Source organism: Podarcis melisellensis (assembly GCF_964234715.1).
Source record: "Podarcis melisellensis genome assembly, chromosome: 7".
Taxonomy (NCBI): domain Eukaryota; kingdom Metazoa; phylum Chordata; class Lepidosauria; order Squamata; family Lacertidae; genus Podarcis; species Podarcis melisellensis.
In genome coordinates this window covers 60268347-60292746 of record NC_138539.1, presented here as the reverse complement: position 1 = coordinate 60292746, position 24400 = coordinate 60268347, and the positions used below count along the sequence as shown (strand labels likewise).

Below are 24400 nucleotides of genomic sequence, written 5' to 3'. Positions count from 1 at the left end.
CATCAACCTGTTTGTCACAATGATAAACCAGGTGTCTATGGGAGGCCCACAAGCAGGACGTGAGGACAATAACCTTCTCCTGGTGTTGGGACTCAACAATTGCTGCCTCAATAGTGGCATGCGCACAAATATGCAGAGACTTCCTGCCTATATCAGAAAATGGAGAGTGAGAATTGAGTGCAGATGAGATGGTAAATACTGTAGGAGCAAGGAACTACATTCTAATCAAATGGCAGGGCAAGGCAGGGATGATTCCTCATGGAGGCCTTTCCTTCTGTGTCAATCTACTGTAAGCTTCCACCTAGATGCTCGTCGATTTGCACCAGATAATCAGATCAGAGGTTACTTTACATGTTACATTTAATGTGCACACTCTCAAAATGTAATGTAAGGGGAAGACAGGCATACTTTGTGAGCTCTGTAAACTGACATTGAAGACATACATATGTGTCAGGGACCAGTCATTGGCCAAGGTGACATGCCATCACAAACATATTTTTGTCTCCTATAGAGCATACTCTGCACTCTGTGGTTGAAACAAAGGCACTTTTCCTCAGCAGAGGTGGCAGATAAAATATAATTCCAAGGGTGACATTTCAGTCTAGACAAAATTAACTTGATATTAATGCTTGTTTTCAAAGGTAAATAAATTGACACTACCATTTTACAAGTAAAGGGGTTTCAGGGTCCCTTCCAACTCTACAATTCTATGATTCTGTGGGACTTATCAATGTTTAAGGATTATGAGTATCCTTTGCCACACTTTTTAGAAGATAACTCTTGTCTAAAGAATATTAACTAGACTTTCATAGCAGTTTGTTGGAAAGAATCACAATGATTAGAATTTGCAATGCAGCAAGGAATTAGCCTTTTCTGATCATCAGAATCTCTGCACAATCCTCCTTTATTTTGCCCTTACTTGGCCCATATATATATTATGTGTGTACACACACACACACACACACACACACACACAACTTGCTATCCTATAGGGCAAAGTAGACCTATTGGGCAGACAAAGAATTATGCATACAGTTTTTTAGGATAAGCATGAAAGATCTAATGGCAGAAATTAGCACAAAACCCTTATTTTAAAAAATGTGTTTGCTTCATTTGCCTATCAGCATTTTCTTTTTAAAATACTCAAAAGAACAGTTTTAATGAAGCATTAAAATTGATAGTTTCTTGCCAGCAGGGATCTTTCTCAGGCCTCAGATTATTAAAGACTTCATGAAAACTGCAACACTATCTTCTTGAATCATTTACATTTTTTTCCTTTTTATGGGCTTATGTAACCATGCAGAAAATCTAATAATAAGGGTGCTATTAGTATACACTGTGGTGCTTTTGCGCAAGCTGAGGTGTCATGTTATTACAAATTACAGAGCAGAAATGCTACTCATAGTTTCAGTACATTGCTTATTTGAGTAACCTTTGTCTAAAGTTCTGAAGCCTAATTGAACCATCTTTCTCCCTTGTTCCTTCCTTCTGCTTCATAGCCACTAAAGGGAACATTACAGACTGCCTTTGTTCAGTGAGCTAGAAGTGTCTTTGATATGCAGAAATCTAGATTTGCTGGTTGGAGCCAGAACTGTGGAGCCCTCACTTTCTTGCACTTTGGTGTTTTATTCCAAAGCAAAGAGGAAGCAATAGGTAAGCTGGTGCTGTCCTCTCTTATCCATTTACTGCCTTTATCAGGAAAAGAAAGTTTGTTCTCCTTTTGTCATTGACTGAAAGTGAGGAGCTTTGGCCACCCAGTATCATAAATGCCAAGAACCTGGGTATCATCTCTCTCAGCTTTCTAAATTCCAATCTAATGCATAGCTCTAATAGCAGGCATCAGCCTAAAGCAGGATCAGCCACCCTTAACAATAGGAGAGGAGTTGAGCCTGTGGAATGATTTATTGAACTGAGCCAATGTGGACATTGAAGAGGTTGTAAAGACCAATACAGTGTGATGTTCTTTGTTGGTTATATACTCCTGTTGACCTAAAAATGAATAAAAATATTCATTAGAAAATAAACAGTAGGAGAGGGGCTACACCACATCATCCATTATATACTGATTTGCCTAAGGGTATTGGAATCTATTGTCTATTCATACCAAATTATCTATTCATACCAAATTGTCATTACTAGAAACTTCCCTTATTTTTTTAAATTAAAAAATGTAGTTTTCAGCATTCTGTTGGTATAGTAGAAATTGCACAATGTCTACCGTTAGTGTCATTCTTTAAACTAGAAGGGCCCTTTTTATTCTAGATAGTGCGGAAACGTTTTTATAATTTAGTAGAGTTTAAACGATCCCCTGTCTTAGTTAACGCAACGACAAATGGGTTGCTAGCTCGTTTGAGTCCTATCAATAATTATAGGTAAAGGTAAAGGTACCCCTGCCCGTACGGGCCAGTCTTGACAGACTCTAGGGTTGTGCGCTCATCTCACTCTAGAGGCCGGGAGCCAGCGCTGGTTGATACCTGATTGATAATTCCTTTCTGTCCCTCTTAAAGACAACACACATGAATCTGAATCATATTAACATAAACTACTTTACTATCAGATTCATTCAGGTTTACAGAGTTGTTCCTGAAGGCAGGCTTAGGTTACATAACAGATAAACTATATACTAGATAGTAGTGAGTCATGAGAAGACTGCATCCGAGCAGTTACACTCCTTGCAGTAACCGACCAACCAACCAACCAACAAAACTGCCTGCCACATAGAGGCAGTTAGTCCTGTCTTGGGATGTTGGACTTGACTGACAGCTTTATATCCCACAGAGAGCCTACTTTTCCGAAAACTTATAATAGTATATAAATAAAAGCACAAAGCATCACGAGATCACATTTATAAAATAAAACACAGGTAAATCTAGTATCATAAGAACCAGGGCCGTCTTACCCATAGGCGCTAGGGGTGTGGGGCACCCGGGTGCTGGGCTCTCAGGGGTGCCAGGCCAAGAGTCCGAGGCCCGAGAGTTGAGTCCAGGGAAGAGCCTGTCTGTCGGTCAGAGCACTGTGGCGGGCTCTTCTGCTGTGGGCAGCTCTGCACCGCAAGTTCGGGGGCAGCCGAGCCAGCGAGACACTGAGGCGGCCGGCTGGCTCTGCACGCCTGGGACTGGGCAACCAGGGGGGCGGGTGCCAGGCGGAACTTCGCACCCCGGCGCCGCAAATGCTTAAGACAGCCCTGATAAGAACTCCAGCCCACAACAGCTGCCCCAGCCCAAATCCTCACCCTAAACATTATATTTTCTCCCACTTCGAAAGGGACATGAAGGATGGGCTGCTTCTCCAAGTTTTGGATCCTGTGTCCAGGGCAAATGCTTCAAAAACTTCATTTGCCTCTTAAAGCCATGGTTTAACTAATCCTCCTAGGAAAAAAAATCCTAGAAATTATGGATTCTGTGTAGCTCGCCAGCCCAGTGGGTTTGAAGGGAAATGTTTCACAGCAAACAAACTCAAAAATAATCTGTCTTGGTTATTAAGAGCAAGATTTTCTTTTGACTGCTTGTTTTGGGTAGGGGGAGGAATATATTATTCAAAGACAGGTTTTATAATACAGCAAGAAAACATTCTGAGGCCTAGTGTCTGGTGGCTGTGTTCAGTCAGTTCTCCGCAGCTTTTAAAACTGCTACGGATGAGTAGCATAGCCATGTGCTCCTCCCCTCACATTCTGCACATACATGGAGATCTTGGCTCACATTAAGTCGAGAGTTTCCTGTTACATCTGACCCAGGGAAGTCTGGCTTAATGTTAGTGAACAAACCCAAAAAACTATCCTGACTCATTTTCCAGGTTTGTTAACCAACACTAAGCTAGAGAAACCCTATTTTGACATAATTGGGAACTCTGGTTAAATGTGAGCCAGGATCTGTGCGATGGGAAGGGGAGAGTGGTAAGGGAGGAGTATTTGTCCATGGTTGATGAAGCCTTGGGTGGTCATCCAAATATGGCCACCGTGTTTCTGCCTGTGATTTGCACCAGGAAGATGTTTTCCTTGAGTTTTGATTCATTTATTTTGTATTTATTTATTAGACTTATATACCACCCTTCATCATAAGATTTCACAAATCTTTCTCTCTGATTCCTGGCCTGTTAGCTGTGATATGGTATGGTATGGTATGGTATGGTATGATATGATATGATGATGATGATGATTATGTGCTACAGGTGCACTTAACATCTTCAACAGCATCAAAGTTCTTACGTAACTGATCATTTAAAAGCTGTGAATGAGAATGTGAAATGTGTTATCAAGAGAATTATAAATTGTTTGCTATAGGTTGACTTTGTTAATAAAGTACATTGGGAAACGAAGGGTGCTATTTCTGAACCTGAGAGGAGCTGTGGTGCTAAGAAGCTGATAGCTACTAATTGATAGCTTGGGGGAGCTTGAAGTTTGATAACAACCAACATTGTGTTAGTACTGCTCTCTCTTATCACGGCCTAGGACCCTTGTACCTATGGGACCGCCTCTCCTGGTATGCCCCATGGAGACCCTCAAGGTCCATAAATAGCAACACCCTTGTGGTCCCGGGCCCTAAGGAAGTTAGATTGGCTTCAACCAGAGCCAGGGCCTTTTCAACTCTGGCTCCGGTGTGGTGGAATGCTCTATCTCATGAGACCAGGGCCCTGCAGGATCTGATTTCTTTCCGCAGGGCCTGTAAGACAGAGTTGTTCCGCCTGGCCTTTGGCTTGAAGCCAATTTGATTCCCTCCCTCTCTTTCTTTTTTCTTCTCCTTCTCCTTCTGTGATGAGGCTACATTTTAAAACAGTGGTGCCTCGCAGGACGAAATTAATTTGTTCCGCAAGTCTTTTCGTCTTGCGAAGCACGGTTTCCCATAGGAATGCATTAAAAATCAATTAATGCGTTCCTATGGAAACCGCCCCCGACCTCTTCTGAAGGCTGGCGGGGGGCGAAAGTCTTTGCTCCCCCCCCCCGCCTGCCTTCCCGGGACAGCGGAGACTTCTCCGCTGTCCTGGGGCGATCTTAAAATGCTGGCGGGCTTCGCTGCCGTCCCCCAGCATTTTAAAAGCCCCCGGGACAGCGAAGACTTCTCCGCTGTCCCGGGGCAGCATTTTAAGATCGCCCCGGACAGCGGAGAAGTTTTAAAAACCCCGGGACAGCGGAGGACTTCTCCGCTGTCCGGGTCGATCTTAAAATGCTGGCGGGCGGCAGCGCTGCCGCCCGCCAGCATTTTAAAATCGCCCCGGGACAGCGGAGGAATTCTCCGCTGTCCCGGGGCGATTTAAAAGCCCCCGGGAAGGCAGGCAGGGGGGACAAAGACTTTTGCCCCCCGCCCGCCTTCAGAAGAGGTCCTGGACCTCTTCTGAAGGCTAGCGGGGGGCAAAAGTCTTTGCTCCCCCCCGCCTGCCTTCAAGAGCCGTCCGGGCGCTTTTAAATCGCCCCGGACAGTCCCGGGGCGATTTAAAAGCCCCCGGTTAGGCAGGCAGGGGGGACAAAGACTTTTGCCCCGCGCCCGCCTTCAGAAGAGGTCCTGGACCTCTTCTGAAGGCTGGCGGGGGGCAAAAGTCTTTGCTTCCCCCCCGCCTGCCTTCAAAAGCCGTCCGGGATAGCGGGAAGCGCTTCCCTGCTATCCCGGACCGCTTTTAAAATGCTGGCGGTGGGGAGCAAAGCCTTTCGCCCCCGCCAGCCTTCCTGGACCTCTTCTGAAGTCCGGAGGGGGGGGAAAGGCTTTGCTCCCCACCGCCAGCATTTAAAAGAGGTCCCCGGAGATTTCCCTATGGGTTTTCGTCTTGCGAAGCAAGCCCATAGGGAAAATTGTCTAGCGAAGCGTCGCAAAAACCGAAAAACCCTTTCGTCTTGCGGGTTTTTCGTCTTGCGAGGCATTCGTCTTGCGGGGCACCACTGTATTTTAATGTTTCAATATTTTAATGTTGTATTTTTTAATTTTGTTTTTAAGTTGTAATCATTTAACTTGTTTTTATTATTGCTTGTAAGCCGCTCTGAGCCCGGCCTTGGCTGGGGAGGGCGGGGTATAAATAAAAATTATTATTATTATTATTATTATTATTATTATTATTATTATTTATCTGTATTTTGTTTTCGTCATGTGATATAACAGAGGTCTTTAAAAGATGATGTTGCAAAGAAGGACAAGAAGTTGGCTACCACTTTCCCCTTCTCTACATGCCTTAGTTCTCCTTAGTATCGGCTTTGCGTTTGTTGTGTTTGCCACCTCTTGTAAATAAAAGCAGAAGTAAATAAAAGCAGAAGTAAATAAACAATTAAGAGAGCACAGTTAAATCAGGGCCTCAGGGGCCCTTCTCATATCATTTTTGTTTGCAGCTTAGCTTAGTTCTTTCCTGCACCCCAAAGGTTATATCAGAAGCCCCAGACCATAATGGAGGAGTCTGTTCTGGAGGTCTTTCCCACCACTAGCAACTTTCCTCCTAGAAAGTGGAGTAAAACTGGCACAGAGTGGACCTACAGCATCACTCCAGTTTCTGACATGAGGCCTTATGTGACAGATTTGGGGCATGCAAAATCCTATTGCCGCCTTTTTAAACTTGGCTTTGTTACACAGCTTTATACCTGTACCCACTATGAAAGTTGTTCTCATCAGTTTCCCCAATTCATCTCATTGGCACAGGACTTGGCATGTCGTCCTTTAATGCCAATTTAAGACCTTGGAAGCAGAAGGATTTGCAGGCCACAGACTCTATTGACCCCCCCCCCCCCATTCCACGCTCAGAAGCCTGGAGGAGGGAGAAGATGATGACTTGCCATGTGAATGATGACTATTAGGTAGTGGGTGGACATAGCAGACGACACAGAGATTTCTCCAAGTAGTTCTTAATAAGTAAGCTGGAACTGAACTGAACCACAAACAGTTCAGCCGGCCTGCTTTTATAGGCAGCCGGCTGTCACCATTGTAACAACAACAGCCCAGGGTTTCCCGCCTAAATTAACTTACGTGGACCTGAGTGAAAACTATATACACAATACCCCCTGGTGGCCAGGGTGAGAACTTCAATACATAACAATGATAATGAAGAGGGGAGCGAATAAGAACCCACTTAGGTTGTTAATGTATACGGACATTGGGGTCAAAGATTGTATCAGCCCCAGGATAAATTGGCTTGTTCCAAGTTAAACCTCAGACAGCACTTACAGATTAGTCCAAAGTGTGACCTACCATGTTGGATGGCGTGTGGGGGGGATTCCTGTGTCCATTCCTGCCAACTCCCAATACCAAGAAGCTTCCCAGTGTGCAGGAGGGTAGATGATACTGTCCGAGGTATCCCCACTCATGGTAGCTAGCAGAAGCCTCTGAAATGGGGCGTTTGGGGGAAGGGGTGGACTAGGACAGGGTCCTCAGCCTCTTTAGCCAGCCCCACTGCTGTTGCATGATGGCAGTGGGCCCAATCTGGGCCTCTTGACTGCACTGACCTGGGAGCTGATGCAGTGAAGGAACATATTTTTCATACCTCTCCCACACTTCACAACCTGGCTAGCAGGGGCCGGTCTGTAGATACAGCGAGGGCAGAGCTTGTCCATCAGGCACTGTCACTTGCAGCCAGGGGCTTGGTTCAGCCTTTGTTTTGTATTCTGAAATCTTTGCATCTTCATAATCTCCTGCTTATTCCAAAAGCTCTTTCAAAATGTTCATAAAGTGATTAATTTAAGTGATGGCAAGGCGTGTCCTTTAGAACCTAATAATAATAATAATGCAAAATCTTACTGTAGTATGTGGATCATAAATGACAGAGACAGTCCAGTACAGCATGCCTACCAGGTCTTAAGAAACACTTTGACTTCCCCGCTACCGCTGCTTTTCACTTTATAGTTAATTCCTGCTCTTCACAGTTTCTTGGGGTGAGATCAAGTTGGAGATTGGTCTACAGTTAACCGGTCTAACTTGTATCCCTTCTCTTCTCTTTCCCGCCCCGCAAATACCAGTACAGTGGTACCTTGGGTTAAGAACTTAATTCGTTCTGGAGATCCATTCTTAACCTGAAACTGTTCTTAACCTGAAGCACCACTTTAGCTAATGGGGCCTCCCACTGCCGCCGCCATGTGTTTTCTGTTCAAATCCTGAAGTAAAATTCTTAACCCAAGGTACTATTTCTGGGTTAGCGGAGTCTGTAACCTGAAGCGTCTGTAACCCGAGGTACCACTGTACAGCTTAGTTTTTGCTGAACACATGGTGCTGGCCAACTCCCAAGACCACCATCCACATACTTGCAAAAGAGAGGTGATCTTTTTAAATTACCTTGTGGTGGAAAGTAAGTCCCACTGGAAACATTTTAGATTAATGATTAAAATATAGCAGCTTGTATAGAAGCCAGCACTGAATGTTAAATGAGAGCTTTAAAAAGTTGTGATCCATGTAAAACTTTATTAGATATATTCAGTGCTATTCTTCTAGAAAAAGAGATTCTGGAACCCATCATGAACTCACCCTTGTTCTTTGATAATGGCAACGGTGCCCATCTAAGAGGTGCAAGAACTCAGTTCCGGTTGGGGGGGGAAGGGTCCTAGATATATTAACCACCCACAAAGTTAGACGAATCAGTTTTTCTCTGAATGGATTGTGGCTGTGCAAAAGAAGGGTGCATCGTCTCCCCGAGGGCTTCTTTGTTTAGCTGCACATATTGCAGTATAGAAATTTCAGATTGAAAACAATACTTTTATAGCATTCTCAAGAACAATAAGGGGGCGAAATTGCTAGCAGATTACCTTCCCCTCTCACAATTTGGTCTGAACAACAAACAGCTTCTGATGTTTAATTTCCACAGAGAAATGCGAAGGCGCACAGTAATGCAACCAATAAACCACACTAGTGACGGCAGATATTTCTTAAGTTTATATCCCGCCCTTCTTTATAGGTGCGGAAACATCACAGACTCAGTCTGCTCCATCCAGTTGCTGAATTTCATTCATCCCACCTGAGAAGAACTTTGAAGGCGCAGATTGAGCCACCTGGCAGCTGCCTTGTCTGCAGGGTCCCACCCTCCTACAAGAGGCTGCCCAGCACTGGACAGCTGATAGCTAGCTCAATTTACATCTTCCAAGTGCTCTCTTTGGAGATGCCTGATACATAGCCCCTCATGCGCAAGGCCAGTCAGCGCCAGAAGACCCCTTCCCTCAAGGAGGGGTGCCTAATAGCTAACTTTATCCAAGAATTCAAAGCCTTACTTAGATGGGAGAGATCTGTGGAACCTGCTTGATTTTTCTGTAGTTCAACAACCCATGGTAGAAGAAAGATTCTCCATCCTTGTTCTATATCAGGCATAGCCAAACTCGTCCCTCCAGGTGTTTTTGGGACTACAACTCCCATCATCCCTAGCTAACAAGACCATTGGTCAGGGATGATGGGAGTTGTAGTCCCAAAGCATCTGGAGGGCCGAGTTTGGCTATGCCTGTTCTACATAATTGTCTGAGAACATCTGCATTCTCGTGCCTTTTTTGTACATTGTTCATATCTCATTAAGGGCCATTGCTATCCTGTGCCAGGGTTTTTAACACCCTTTGTATGTAACATTTTTGTTCTTTGACAACGTTCCTTGTTTTTCCTGTATTTTATCACAGCTGCAAAGGGTGATTGCTAAAAATCTAGTAACTCTATAATTTATGCTCCTTGCAAGTGAACGCTCTCACACACATAATACACACATGCTGTTCACACTTACGCTTTATTAATAGAGAAAGAGAAGTGTGTGTTCCCCACAAGAGTAACCCACCTGGCAAGGTCATTTAAGGATAGCAAAACTGCTGGTAATTGTTTATAATGCCTTTGTGTGTGTTGGTGTTATACAGTGTGTGTCCCAGATGAAACAACACACTTTTTTATGTTTGGTTTAGGTAGTACAAATCAGGAGTGAGAGTGTGTGTAGACAGCTTGTGCTTCAAAACGGCAGCCTGCATGTATTTTTATTTATTTGTGTCCCCTCCCCCTTTTTGTGGCGTTTTACATGATTATAGTGCACTCCTGTGCATTTTTATGCTGAAATAAGTCCCTAGTTTTGAAAAAAGTTTTTCTTTTTCTTTTATTTTCTAGATTGTAATTTGGAATAATTTACAATGAGTAAAGAGATGCTTAGTGGACTCATCTTCACAAGCATCAGTAAGCAGTGGAAAGGGAGAAGTCTTCAGTTTGAATTAAGTTGAAATATTATTTCAGCTTGGTCTAGAAAATGTGAAAGCTTTTATACTGAGGGGTCATGAGGTGACATCACTGAGATTATGATAAACTATATGCTAGCAATGGCACTTTCCTCGAGTTACTTGTTAGAGTCAATTGAACCCTGCCTCTAAATTATGTGCGATCATCATGTGCCATGTTAACTGAACTGGGTAAGATTTGGCTCTTTGCAGCTGATGAATTTAGTTCTCTAGACTTTGCAAAGAGCTCTCTCTGTGTCTCTTAGGCTTTTAGTGCAGCACGTTGGTCATATCTGAGCAGATACAAGCCTGGAAAGTTTCTATACAAAACACCCTTTTCTTTGCAGCCAAGCTGGAGGGGAACAGCAGCAGTTATCAGAGCAAGGGTTACCTTTGCCCATCCCCCAAACCTTGTTTTTAGCCATCAGGTTGGTGTGGAGCCATAGGCTTCTTTTGCTGTAGAGCACAGGGCATGGCAAGTTGGTAAGCAAAATTGTTTCTGGCTGCAACCTCATGTGAGAAGGAACTAATTCCTTTCTTCTAGAGATCTGGTAGACTAAGGAAAGCTTCAGTGTGCAAAGATACTGAAGGGTTGCTTAGATCTATGGGAAGAGATGAGCTTTGGGGCATAGCTCGTGTATGAAAGATGTTCAGAAAGTATGAAAGAAAGTACAGTGATACCTTGGTTTACGTACTTAATCTGTTCTGGAAGTCCGTTCTGAAACCAAAGCGTTCTTAAACCAAGGCGCACTTTCCTATAGAAAGTAATGCAAAATGGATTAATCCGTTCCAGACTTTTAAAAACAACCCCTAAATCAGCAGTTTAACATGAATTTTTATATCTAACAAGACCATTGATCCATAAAATGAAAGCAATAATCAATGTACTGTACTATAAAATAGATAAAACAGTATTGTGGATGATCAAAATAAAAATTTAAAAAAATTCTTACCTGCACTGATGATTGTCATTGTTTGGATGGGGGGCTTTTATCCATCTCCGCAGTCACACAATCAATCAATCAATCAATCAATCAGTAGCTGAACTGGGATCCCCCAGATCCCTCCCCATGCTGCTGCAGGAAATGCTCCCTAGAGTGCTCGTGCCTCCTGCAGTGGCATGGGGGGGGGGGAGTTGCGCGCCCGCCAACCAGATGGCAGGTAGGCACGCAGCTTTGCTCCCTCGCAGCTCCGGGAAACGCTGTGACAACCCCCTTCTCCGCTGCTGGACAATGAAAGTGTGGTACTCAAAACAGAAGTGCACCCCTGAATGGAGTAGGTTCGTAAACCAAAACAAAAACAAAAACGCAACCCAGAACACTAATTTCCGGGTTTGAAGTGTTTGTAATCCAAAAGGTTTGTTACCTGTTTGTAACCCGGGCTACCACTGTAGGATTCTCTTGGGTATGCTTTGAATATCCACCTGTGTGTTAACTGTAGCCATTGCACATCCTACTTTAGGTGCTTGTGTCCCGCAGCTATCAGGACTCATTCCAAGTTTACATTTTTCTTTCAAATTTTAAAGCATGAGGAAAGCTAATAAATCAGATAGTTTTCAAAGTCTGTTCCTGTCCATCGATTCCTCGGGTACTACCCCCCCACCCCGTGTTTTGGTTTGGATTTTTATAGATTTGGCAAGACTGTGCAGCCACAAAGATAAATGCAATTAGTATGTATGCTTTTCTCCCCCCCCCCCTTTTTTTCTTTTTTGACAAGCGGCAAGAAGTCATGAGCACACTCGGTGATTTTTCCCTCCTTTTATTACCTATACAATTGCAACTGGAATAATGGTATTGCATGAAGTGGTGCTGAATAAGTAATGTTGGAAGCTTTTGCTAGAAGAAAACCTGCAGTTCTATTCCCAGAAGGTTTACCACTATATATCAAGAAGGCCTGTTTCCCAGGAAACAGTTAGATCATCTTGCTTTTATACTAATGTAAAGCGCTCATTATAGCTTGGGACTAGCTCTTTGCTAATACATCAGTCTTCCATCTTCCATGGCATGTTGAAAGAGCTCAGTATTTTATCAAATTAACTCTGGCAGGAGATGATGTGATCTCCTAAAAATATGCATAGTCCCTTCTTGAAAGCCATCAATGTGTTCATGCAGTGCAGTTGCCAGCCTTTCAGGGGAGAGAGAGAGATATCGCACCCTCATTTTTGGAAATATCTATCCAGTACAAATTTCAAAGTTGTACCCTTTGGGAGCCCTTTAGATATTTAAAATCTACTGAGGTGACCATGTTTTCAGTTAGAGAATTTAGTCAGTTGACACCCATAATGCATTTGTGTAAACTGCATGCAACACACACACACACACACACACACACACACACACACTGGCATTATAAGATACAACAGGGGATTTTAATTGCGTACGATTTTACAACAGTGACTTCAAATGTTTATTAACCTCATTTTTTTAAACTGAACTTCTGAGAGGAGAACAACGGGGGTGGGGGGGGAGACATTCTGTTGCATTGATCCAAGCAAAGGATTATCCCCGTTGTAAAGTGAGATGTTTAATGGTACATTTTTAGTAAGGCAATTAATAGCTTTAAGCTTTAATGGGTGTACGAAGACAACTCAAGAATATATGAGCACTTACTGAGATTGGGCTTTCTCTAGCCTTTTACCACTGTGAAGCAGTAACGTCTCTTGACTGACAAATGTCTCGGTGACATGGCGTGTGAGGAAACCTAGCAACACTTACTTGCTGCTTAATAATGCTTCCCCATCCCTTTCCCCCTGCATATTGAGTATCGCTGCATCGGCATGCAGAAGCACCTGAGCTTTAATTCAGCATGCTTCTCTGTTTGCTCTGGAAGTGACCTTCAACATTTGTCTCTGTTTTGAATTGTGGTCTCACAGCTCACCACCAATCCATGAACCACATGCTTCATATGTGTACTTGGACTGTGTGTTTTTGTGTGTGTGCACATGCTTGGTTGTCTCTTTAAATCACTGAAGCCAATGGAAACCCTCCACCCTGGGAGATCAGAGCTGACTGTTTTAAATTGCTCAAGGTTTAAGCCTTGATTTTTGTATGTCTCAATGAAACATGGGTCTTCAGCTGGTGAGCTCAGATGCACTACCATGCCAGTGATCTAAGGTGGGTTCCAACAGCAGCACTGTCACTATCCCATATATGGTTTAAAAATGAAGAAATGGGGCCCCAAGTACATGTTTGGTGAGTCCCCTGTCTGAAAAGGTTGAAGGTTACTGCAATAAATAATGTGTTAAAAAATAAAAAGACACACTTCATTTTGTTTTTTGATTTTCTACCACTAATAGTAATGTTTTGAGTTTGGGGGAGGTTGGGGAACTCGCCAGGCAAGATTCTTCGAAGATGATGACCAGCTGGCCACTTTAGTGCTCATCTGAGAACTTGAAATGAATGAGCTGAGTTGCAGTACAGTGGTACCTCTGGTTACGTACTTCATTCGTTCCAGAGGTCTGTTCTTAACCTGAAACTGTTCTTGACCTGAAGCGCCACTTTAGCTAATGGGGCCTCCCGCTGCTGCCGCACGGTTTCTGTTCTCATCCTGAAGCAAAGTTCTTAACCCCAGGTACTATTTCTGGGTTAGCAGAGTCTGTAACCTGAAGCGTATGTAACCCGAGGTACCACTGTAGTTACATTTAAGTGAGAAACAACCAAAAGGGCAAGGCGGGGGCGGGGGGGGAAGAGTTGCTGTCTGAGAGAGAGCTGGAAGCCCGGGAGATGACTCAGTGAGAGGTGGGTTCAGAGACATGTCTAGCTCTGTGCTGGATCGAAAGCTGTGACTAGTGGATAATTAAATTCTTTTGGTGTGTTAACGCTGCGAGACCCTCCCTCCTGCCTTCAGATTGTATGTAGGTGTTAATAAAACCATATAGCTTAAATACACCACAGTCACCATTGGCCTTCCAAGGAAACTGACCCCTGGGTGAGCATTGGAACCCCTGGAGCTTCTCAGCACTCAAGAGATTGGGATGTGTGCAACAATAGGATGGACAATGGCAGTGTGTTTTAACTTGCTCATGGCATTCAGAACGTTCATTTCCCACCCACCAGCACCCCAATTTTCCTGTTGTATTGCCACCTTTTGGCAGGCTATATGTAGCAAGAAGTATGTGTGCAGAATAAAATCCCTGGGGGGAAATATGAAATGAATTCCTATTTGACAGCCTCAAAGGCCTCTGCAAATTAATCTTTCAGCATTGACTTGGTGTGGCACACTCCTTGCTGGTGCATTTTAGTGGCTGCTAGCTGGTACAAGTACGTATTTTTAAAAATACAGTACATCTTTTCTTCTTCAATGAATGACTGAATGAATGAACACCTGATTAACTTAATGAAGCTTGGGCAGTAGTGGGAGGAATTACATGGCTGCTGAGAGCTCCAGGAGGTCTGGCAAATGATGAGACTTGCCTTATGCTTTTTCAAACCCAGACTCTGCTGCTTTGAGCCATAAGTGAAGGCTGCAGGAATTATTTGATTATTCAGTTGAAAATTGCTGCAAGTAGAAAGTTACTTGTCTGTCCCTTTAGCTTGTAACTTTTGTAACTTTTGTATTCCATTTTGTAACTTTGCTAGATCTCCAAAGCAGTTTTTACAAGATGGATATGGTATCAAGGAAGAAAAAGTTACAAATTACTGCCTTAAAAATAAAATAAAATCAGTGGTTGTTTTGTGGTTTCCCCCCTGTAGAATAAATTTAACTGCCCGGTGGTGGAATAATTTAATTTAATTTTGTTTTAGGTAACTGTTGTACTTAAAACAAAACAAAAAAGTTGTTTCTGCATTTAAAAGGACAAATCTTAATAAAACATTTTTTAAAAAAATGAATTTCCCAGATTTACTTAGGTAGTTTTGCCTGTTTCCCATATGTCTTGTTGCAAGAGCTAAGGGCAGGTGATGTATTCTGGTCACACTTCAGCTCATATTTAAAAAATAAATAAATATAATCTTAATATTTCATACTTCAGAATCATGTTGAAAATACATTGGTCTTTCCTTATATTCTGACTTCTGTTTGGGACCACTGCAGGCTCAAATGATGACAGCTCCCATTTTAACTCTCTTCCCCCTGCTCTTCTTTTTGCTTTCCAGAAGTATATGGAAAAATGTAGGGATTTGTTGGCTGACAATACCACTTTCTCTGTTTTCTACCAGTTTGGTCTCATTGACTAACATGGGTGCATGCTGGGCAGTTTTTGTTGAGATCATTACAAGTTCAGGACTAGAGCACATTTTTACACTACTGAAGTCTAATGTTCAGTTTTTGACGTCTGTAGTCTGAGGATTCCAGATGGCTAGGCTGGGCTTACTTCAGAGACTGGAGAGAGACAATCACAGTCAGTAATAAGCTAGATGAATCAATTACTGAGCCAGTGCAAGATACTTGAATTGCACGGCTGTAACATGGCACAAACCGCATTACATTGACACAAGGGCATTTAATGTGCCATTGTGTCTTCACACAGGTTTTCAAGAAGATAGGATCAGATTGTAAGAAGAAAGTCTGTAGGTGCAGCTTTACTAAAATCTCATAACTCATATTCTGAGACACTGCGTGACTATTACATCATAAATCATGCCTTTGAATCACCAATGCTTCTTAATTCCCCCCTTACTTGAATGCTGTATTTCATTTCTCTAAAATATCCGGCTCTAGATTATTTATGTCAATGTGCCACCCAGGATATTCAAGCAAACGTACCTGTAAAACTATTCCATCCTGTTGCCTTCATTTGGCACATTACACAAGATGCCTCTCTCTGAGCCTGAGAGGTATCTTGTGTTATGTGCCAAAATATGGTGCCAAGAATAGAAAGCCTGTGATGGTCTAAAGTTTACTACCAGTGATTGTACAAATGTAGCTTAGCAATTTTTATTTTTAGCACAACATAAAAATAAAAACCCAGACATCAAATATAAGAGTGAATGGACTGGTCTTGTGAACCCTGTGTTGATAGAAAACTTGACTATATCTATCTGATTTTAGAATCATATTTACTATATTTGAACCAATAAAAATGAAACATCTAGAGGAATAATTAAGTGTGGTAGAATTTGCAGGTAAAAAGCAAGCCATACCTTCATTGAAAACTTTTCCAGTATGCAATAAAGTTGTACACAACTAATTGGAATCTACTATGTAAAGTATGGAAGTGAAAGCTGGACCATAAAGAAGGCTGATCGCTGAAGAATTGATGCTTTTGAATTATGGTGCTGGAGGAGACTCTTGAGAGTCCCATGGACTGCAAGAAGATCAAACCTATCCATTCTTAAGGAAATCAGCCCTGAGTGCTCACTGGAAGGACAGTTCCTGAAGCTGAGGCTCCAGTACTTTGGCCACCTCATGAGAAGAGAAGACTCCCTGGAAAAGATCCTGAAGTTGGGAAAGATGGAGGGCACAAGGAGAAGTGGACGACAGAGGACGAGATGGTTGGATAGTGTTCTCGAAGCTACCAGCATGAGCTTGACCAAACTGCGGGAGGCAGTGGAAGACAGAAGTGCCTGGCGTGCTCTGGTTCATGGGGTCACGAAGAGTCAGACACGACTGAACGACTAAACAACAACAATGTAAAGTACATAAACCTCCAAGAACAGGGTGTGGGATGACCACACAGTTCTTTAAACATAAGATAAAATGTTGTACCTCTGACATGCATACATATAATATTTTTAAAACACTTAAATAAGTAACAGCAACAAAAATCTCACATGACTTTACACACATAGCACTTGCTATTTAGGCAGCCCATGCAGAATCGACGCACTTCACAACTCTTGCGTAGGTCAAACAAACTATTACATAGAGCACAATGTTGCTGAAATTCTCTGCAAGATACTTTCTTCTTTTCCTGGAGTGGCATGCCCTATCAGTTCAGAGACTAACCCTATTGACACCCTAGGCAAGGTAGCTATGTTTCTAGATTCAACCCAGGGTTTGATCAACTCCAGATCCAGGTCTATTTGGGATGCTCTATCTGTTGTGGGTTGTTCTGGTTGCAAAAACTTAGGCTTTTAAATGGGCATTGCCCACTATCCTTTTGGGGGGGGATGCCATTGACCATGCATTTGGAAGATCATCAGATCACAGATGTCTATGCCATTTTTAGTTTTATTATATAAAGAGTGCTTTGAGACTTCAAATTCTAGACTGAGATTGCTGTGCACTGAACAAAGAAGAGGTATTGTCAATCCTACTTTTCGCACATATTATACAAGTGTTAAATCTTCTTAGAAACCCAAAATGCTTCTGCTTACATTTCTGGATTTGTGGGAAAGGAACGCATTGAGGAATTTCTAGTTTACTTTTTGCAATGTGCAACAGCAGTCAGGATTTTTTTTCATTAGCTAATCCTGTAACTAGTTGTTAGGTTCTGTCTGGAACCATGCAAATGTGTTGTTAGCTTCTCAACCGCTGTTGGGCCTAGATTTTGAGTTGCTGGAACTGTCTGGTTGCAATTATAGCTAAGGGTGGGAAACACTCAACAATGCATTTTGTAAATACCTTTCTGTGAACAGAGCAATGCAGTTATCTAAAAGTCCTTCATTATAGATAGCCACTGACCTTGGTCACCTCCTGAGATGAGGGCGCAGATCGCTTGCAGACATTTGCAGATGCAGTTTTGGGGCACAGTGAATCCAAAAGTCAAACTAGTAAGCATGGCACAAAATGATGGAATAACAGGTTTGGGGTATACATCTTTACACAAGGAAAAACTAAAAAAAATTAAACAGCACTTTGCAAGGTCTCTTTGACCCAGCACCTTTATTCTTATGCTTTTTTCAGTTTTCTCCATAACTTCAATAGGAATAGAACTGAACCCAAATTTTGCAAAAATAATATCAAATTTTCAGTAAATTTAGGAGGCCCTTTCCTCTTAAAAAAACAACAACACAACAGGTTAGTTTGGTCCCTGTCATGATTGAGGAATATCTGGAACATAGAGTTGTGAGAGACTGATAACAAAAGTTTTATTCATTTTATTCTCAGTACTCTTGGGGGCCGTTTAACCATACCTGTCAACAGAGGGTTAACAAAATAATGTGAAAATACTATTTACTACCTTGGCTGGTTTCTTTTCTTTCTTAATGCAGGAAGCAGTAGTAATAGATTTCCCATGCTTACTAAAACAAGCTTTTCTAGAGCAGTAATTTGCTGAAGCAAGCAAGAAATGGTCTGAAATACTTGATCCCAAGGTTTATTTTTAGCATGTTTCTTTAACTATCCAGCCTCATTGTGTTACCCTACTCCATTCTTATAACCTTTATCTACCCTTAACTGTCTTTTTTTCTTCCCGGTAGATTATGATAATCTACTGCAAAAGGCTTATTGCAGACTGATTGTAAGACTTGTGGCAACAGCAGATGTGGTTAGGTTGGGCTGAGCAAAGGCCTCGTACTGCTGTATTCCAAGAGTGACAGTTCAGTAAACCTTTGATGATTGAGGAGCCCTGACTTGCCTACAAGGTCACTTAGAAATAGGGAACATTACGCCTCTCTCAGAAATCACGAGAGGAATTCAGCATTGCACCCTTCCAATGGTTCCATCTGTGCAAGCTTTGCAGCTTTTGCTAGATGGACTGATTTCCCTCTCCTCCCCCCCCCCACTGTTCTGGGGGTTCTCCCAGTCTCCCCAGAATGAATTTGGAGGGGGGCATGGGGAAGGGGGCCAAGCCCTGTTGTGCAAGCAGAAGTCTTTGTGTGGGACTTCCACTGATTAGGTGAATCCCACCCCGTGAACATAAAGCATAGAGTTGTTGAGTCATGCAAAAACCCATAAGGTTGAGGTTAGCCTAACATCCAGTAATCTGGAATGCTTTAACTATCAGCTGTATATTTTTTTCTGTGGACTTGAGACTGGAATGGATGGCTTTGTATGATGCTAGGTTACTTAGGACAGTAATATGGAATATCCTTCCTGAAACACTTTTTCTAGTTTAATGCTAAGCTGAAACGATAAATCATACCCAAGCGTATGTACAGGGAGGGATTATGCTTCAGTTCTGGAGCATTCTCCTATCTGTACTAGTGTCAACTATGATTACCTGGTTTAATATCTTGGTCCTCAATTTTAAGTAAGCAGGGATCACCACAAGGATAAACTTCCAGGTACAGACATTGCACATACACACTGCCACCCAAAGAAAAATCATATGAATTTATGTTATTGGACCAGAATGTATTTTGTTCGGAAATTAAAGAATGAATGAAGCTTATGTTATCTAAAGGGCACACAGGGGAAGTAATCTTCTGAGTTGAAAAAGTGATTAAAATACTTATTCAAAAGAAGAAGAAGAAGCAAAATAATGTATTTGCACTTTGGAACATTACCCCAGGTAGATATCCGCCCCCCAGTTTTGCCACTTATCACTATCGGGGTGTTTCCCTCTGTCCTTTTGGGCAGTGTTCAAATTATGAGGGGGGAAGTAAGGGTTGTCCTCTCCTCAATTTTATCCAGATTATGCTCTTCTTGTATTCTTCTAAAATGCTTAACTTAAGAGAGTAAGACCCCCTCTGTCCTCCTGTAATTCAAGCACTGCTTCTTGAGTCTAAGCCAGGTCTCAATATACAAGCAACCCTGAGAAGGAGATCTTGAGAGAAAGGGGCCTCCTTTCTTATGACATACTCGTCTGACCCATGCACTACAGCTTGCCTGTAGTACACAGGAACAGAAAGATACTCATACCAACACACACAGAGAGGCAGGCAGTCTTTCTCTGCCATCCCACACTTCAAATCTGTCACAGTATGGAAAACAGAATCATCCTGTAAGGGAGGATGCCAGCGTAACTGCGAACATTCAGATCTGAATTTTACAGCTGCTGTTTTAGTCCTAATGCATCACGTGGTTTTACCCCTTGAAATTTGTTGGATCTTCTTCCTTGGGCAGAGCAGTTCCCGGTCCCTTGTAAGTGCCCTGCTCCTATGCAGAGCACAATCCACACAGCATCTGTAGCACACAGTTCATTTGTTACTAAGATATAAGGGAACAGAACGTGGGAGTTTGTCATATTATGTAATTTTAACCATGCGGGTGGAGTTTGACCTGTGCATACTGATGCAGCTTGTAGGGATCCAAAAGTAAGCTCCTGTATGGGCCCTTCTCCTGTGAATATGCCAAAGAGGTGGGGGAAGAGGAGGAGACATTTCAGCACCTGTAGCAGCCAGTATTTGAAATATTGAGAAATAAAGACCTATCCTTGACTTTATGCTATATAATAATATTTGCTATCTGCTCATAAGAGTAATTCTCTCACTTTGTTGCTACATGGGTTGGTTCTGCCTGTCTTCCAGTTTAAAGTTGTGAATTTAAAAAATATGTACTCTTGGGGAGGGAGCAGGAAATAAGTCTACTAAATGAAAAATTGATATTTTTTGAATCAGTTTCATGTGCATCATACGCTGCATAAAAAGGAATCTTTGTGCTATTGTATGATCACATCAGGATTCATTTTCTGCAGTTCTTAAATCAGTGTCCCTGTGTGCCTCTGCACATTGGTAAAACTGTGGAATGGGGGGACAGGGAGAGACGTTTATTGAAAACTACTGCTAACTGTGCATGTACAGTAGTCAAAACCTACTAATGAAAACAGAAGGAATGGTAGAATACTGACTGTTCAGTGCCGCTTCAGAAGCACACTGTGTTATTCAACACTCCCCGCCCAAAAGAGTCCTGGAATCAATTTGAATGGGGAGGTTTGTAGGGAAAGAGAAATGGCAAACTTGCAATTCTAACTCAAGCACAATGCTGTGATCTTTCAGGTGTTTGCATCATCTTTCTCTGCTTTCTGTGGTAATTTCACAAAGATGAACCTGTCTTATTGTTTGAGGAGAGGTACTTTTTTTTTCCTTTTTACAGAGTACATCCTTACTCCTTTCACTACCTTCATCATCTCTGTGCCTCAATATGAAATTATGCCAATTACCCTCAATCTGTTTGTACACTAAAAGCCATAGTTGTTCATGTACTGTGCATGTTTTATCCGTTAATGCACTTCGTGTAGTATGTGAATAATGCTGCAATCCAGAGATTTAGGCTACATGCTTTGTTGAGTATATGATTTCCTGAGAGTGAAAATGGAAAAGGACTTCTGGATCTGACCAAAGGCCCATCTAGTTCAGCATCCTGTGTTCACAGTGGCCTGCCAGGTATCTGTGGGAAGCCCGCAAGCAGGATACAGGTGCAGCAGCACTCTCTCCCCACGCGATCCCCAGCAGCTAGTCTTCAGAGACAAACTGCCTATGACTGTGTAGGTCAGTGCTTTCCAAACTTGGGTCTCCAGTTGTTTTTGGACTACAACTCCCATCATCCCTAGCTAGCAGGACCAGTGGTCAAGGATGATGGAAGTTGTTGTCCAAAAACAGCTGGAGACCCAAGTTTGGGAATCATTGGTGTAGTTAATACATCAACACCAATATTAGTAGCCATTTATAGCCTTATGCTCTTATGAGGAAGAGGACAATAACCTGATAGTATATTATGTTTACTGTAAATGTGCCTGGGATAGTATCCTAAGGGATTCACCCTTGAAAATTCTGCCTCCAGGTATGTGTTGAGGGGGGAAATAAATTTTGATTAACCTAGTGTCTTAATTGCGGCATACAGCATCCTCTTGGTTTTTTTTTTTGTTCTTGTTTTTTTTTTTACGGCATGGCTGTAGACCTACTAGTTGAAATTCTGAACAAATGCACTGCTCCTGATTTTAATATTCATTTTCTTTTATTTTTCCCTTACTGCTAATGTTTTGATTTACCCTTCTCTCTTTCTTTTTCTCTCTTCCTCTCCCTCTCCCTCCAGAGCAGCTTGTTGGCGGAGTGTGCTCACAGGGAGATGATTCCTCATGAAGTCTCTGGATCCCCTTCAGAAATCAAATGTGACTTTCCACTTAGCAGACTGAAATCGGAGCCAGCCAGGCAGTGAAGCCACAGAAGCGGAGGGCAGGGGCCGGTGAAAAATGAAATCCAACCAGGAGAGGAGCAACGAAAGCCTACCGCCCAAGAAGCGAGAGATCCCTGCCACCAGCCTGCCTTCCGACGTGAAGCCGTTAGTTCTGGCCAGTGAAAACCACCGAGCGGACAACTTAACATGGCTCTCCAGCACAGTCAGCAGCCAGAGCAGCCTGGGTGGGAGGGGCAGGCCTGGAGGGACCTCGGCGGAAGCTGGTTCACAACATGGAATAGGTTTACACAAATCGCTGTCTGCAGGAGTAGATTATTCCCCACCTAGCGCTCCTAGGTCTGTTCCAGCCACCACCACCACAGTTTACCCACCTGCACTTTCTCAGGCAGGGACACCTGTCTCCCCAGTGCAGTACGCACACCTGCAGCACACTTTCCAGTTTGTAGGGCCCCCGTATAGCGGACCATACGCTGGATTCATCCCCTCCCCACTGATTTCCCCGACAGCCAATTCTGCAACCAGCACGGCGGCCTCTGCCACTGCTGTTGCCACCACTCCATCCCAGCGTTCTCAGCTGGAGGCTTATTCCACTTTGCTGGCCAGCATGAGCAACCTAAACCAGCAAGGGCACAAAGTTGAGCCGCATCTCGTTCGGGCGCCCGGGTTGATCACAGCAGGGTCCCCTCCACCGACCCAGCAAAACCAGTACGTCCACATTTCCAGCTCTCCACAAGGCTCAGTTAGGAACGTCTCTCCTCCAGCCATCCCAGTCCATTTGCATCCACACCAGGCAGTGATTCCTCATGCGTTTGCCCTTGGCCCCTCCTCCCAGGTTGTGGTGCAATATGCAGATTCTGGCGGCCATTTTGTCACTCGGGAGTCCTCCAAGAAGTCCGAGAGCGGCAGGCTGCAGGCTATGCAAGCAAAAGAAATACTGAACGGGGAAATAGAGAAGAGCAGGCGTTACGGCATCTCGCCATCCTCAGAAGTGAGTCTCGTCAAATCAGGCAATAAACCATCTCCTCATCATTATGAGGCCAGGCACGTGGTGGTCCATTCGGGTCCTGCTGATTATATTGCACGCGATTCCACCGGTGTCCGGTCCTCTGTTATGGTTGTTCCCAATAGCAGCACACCTACTGCAGACATGGAGGTCCAACAAGCCACCAATAGAGAAACACCTCCCTTGGCCCTCAACGAAAAGGGAAGCTTGCACTTAGGAAAAACAGCCCACCGATCCTATGCTTTATCTCCGCAACAGACTATGGGCCACGAAGGGGTGAAAGCAGTTGCCACTTTGTCCCCTCACACAGTCATTCAGACCACCCACAGCGCCTCAGAGCACCTCCCCGTTGGGTTGCCTGCTGCGGCCTTCTACACTGGGACTCAGCCACCGGTAATTGGCTACCTAAGCAGTCAACAGCAAGCCTTTGGCTATCCTGGAAATCTGCCACAGCACCTGGTGATCCCAGGCACTCAGCCCCTCCTAATACCGGTAGGCAATGCAGATCTTGACTCAACAGGGGTTCCTCCTGCTATCGCCACTTCATCTCCCCAGTTGGCAGCAGTGCCTCACACGTTTGTCACAACCGCCATTCCAAAAAGCGAGAATTTCAACGCTGAGTCGCTAGCAAGTCAACCAGCTTACCAGGCAGCCGTCGTGCAGGCCCAGATCCACCTCCCCCTGATCCAGCCTGTACCTTCTTCAGCAGCTGCTCCTTCTACACTGCCTCCTTATTTCATGAAAGGGTCTATCATTCAGTTGGCCAACGGAGAGCTGAAGAAGGTAGAAGATTTGAAAACAGAAGACTTTATACAGAGTGCAGAAATTAGCAGTGACCTGAAAATAGACTCCAGCACCGTGGAAAGGGTTGATGACAGCCATGCTCCAGGCATTGCCATGATACAGTTTGCAGTTGGAGAGCACCGAGCACAGGTAATAAATGGGCTGGGGAAAGGAGGGGCTATTCAGTTGACTGGATATCCTTTCTCACAATGTCTAAGTCTCTTAGGAGCACAGAAGGGCTAGCAAGTGGTAGTGTGGAAGAGATTTTCAAAATGGCATTCCAGTGGCTTAATAACTGAGGAAGAGCAATGGCATATGTTGCAAAGTAGAAGTGGTTGCCGAGTGACTAAAAGTTTCAAGGTTCCTTAATGTGTGTGGATGTAACAATGGACCTCTAAAATTAGGATTGTCAACATTTTCCCAAGAGATAAGTTCTTCTCCCTTTAGCAGCTGCAGAACTTGCCCTGTTCACTCATCCTGCCGTATGAAATTCTTCTCCTGGACCTATAATAAGCTGTATCATTCAATGGAAAGTTGTGTTTTCACTTACAGAGAAATGTACAACCAAAAATTCAGCCGTATCTGTGAAA

The 24400-nt window shown here is 43.4% G+C and overlaps 1 protein-coding gene across 16 annotated transcripts in view; it reads left to right on the top strand.

Annotated features, from left to right (window-relative positions):
- Positions 1-24400, top strand: part of ATXN1 (ataxin 1) — a 226991-nt gene that overhangs the window by 188075 nt on the left and 14516 nt on the right. For 14 of the 16 annotated variants that reach the window (XM_081919385.1, XM_081919384.1, XM_081919388.1 and 11 more), the window contains one exon: positions 21923-23960. In XM_081919385.1, the coding sequence (XP_081775511.1) occupies positions 22080-23960 (1881 nt within the window). In that variant the 5' untranslated portion in view covers positions 21923-22079. Of the gene's footprint in view, positions 1-2754; positions 2864-21922; positions 23961-24400 lie in introns of those variants that run through there. The other 2 variants (XM_081919383.1, XM_081919379.1) reach the window with 2 other exon arrangements.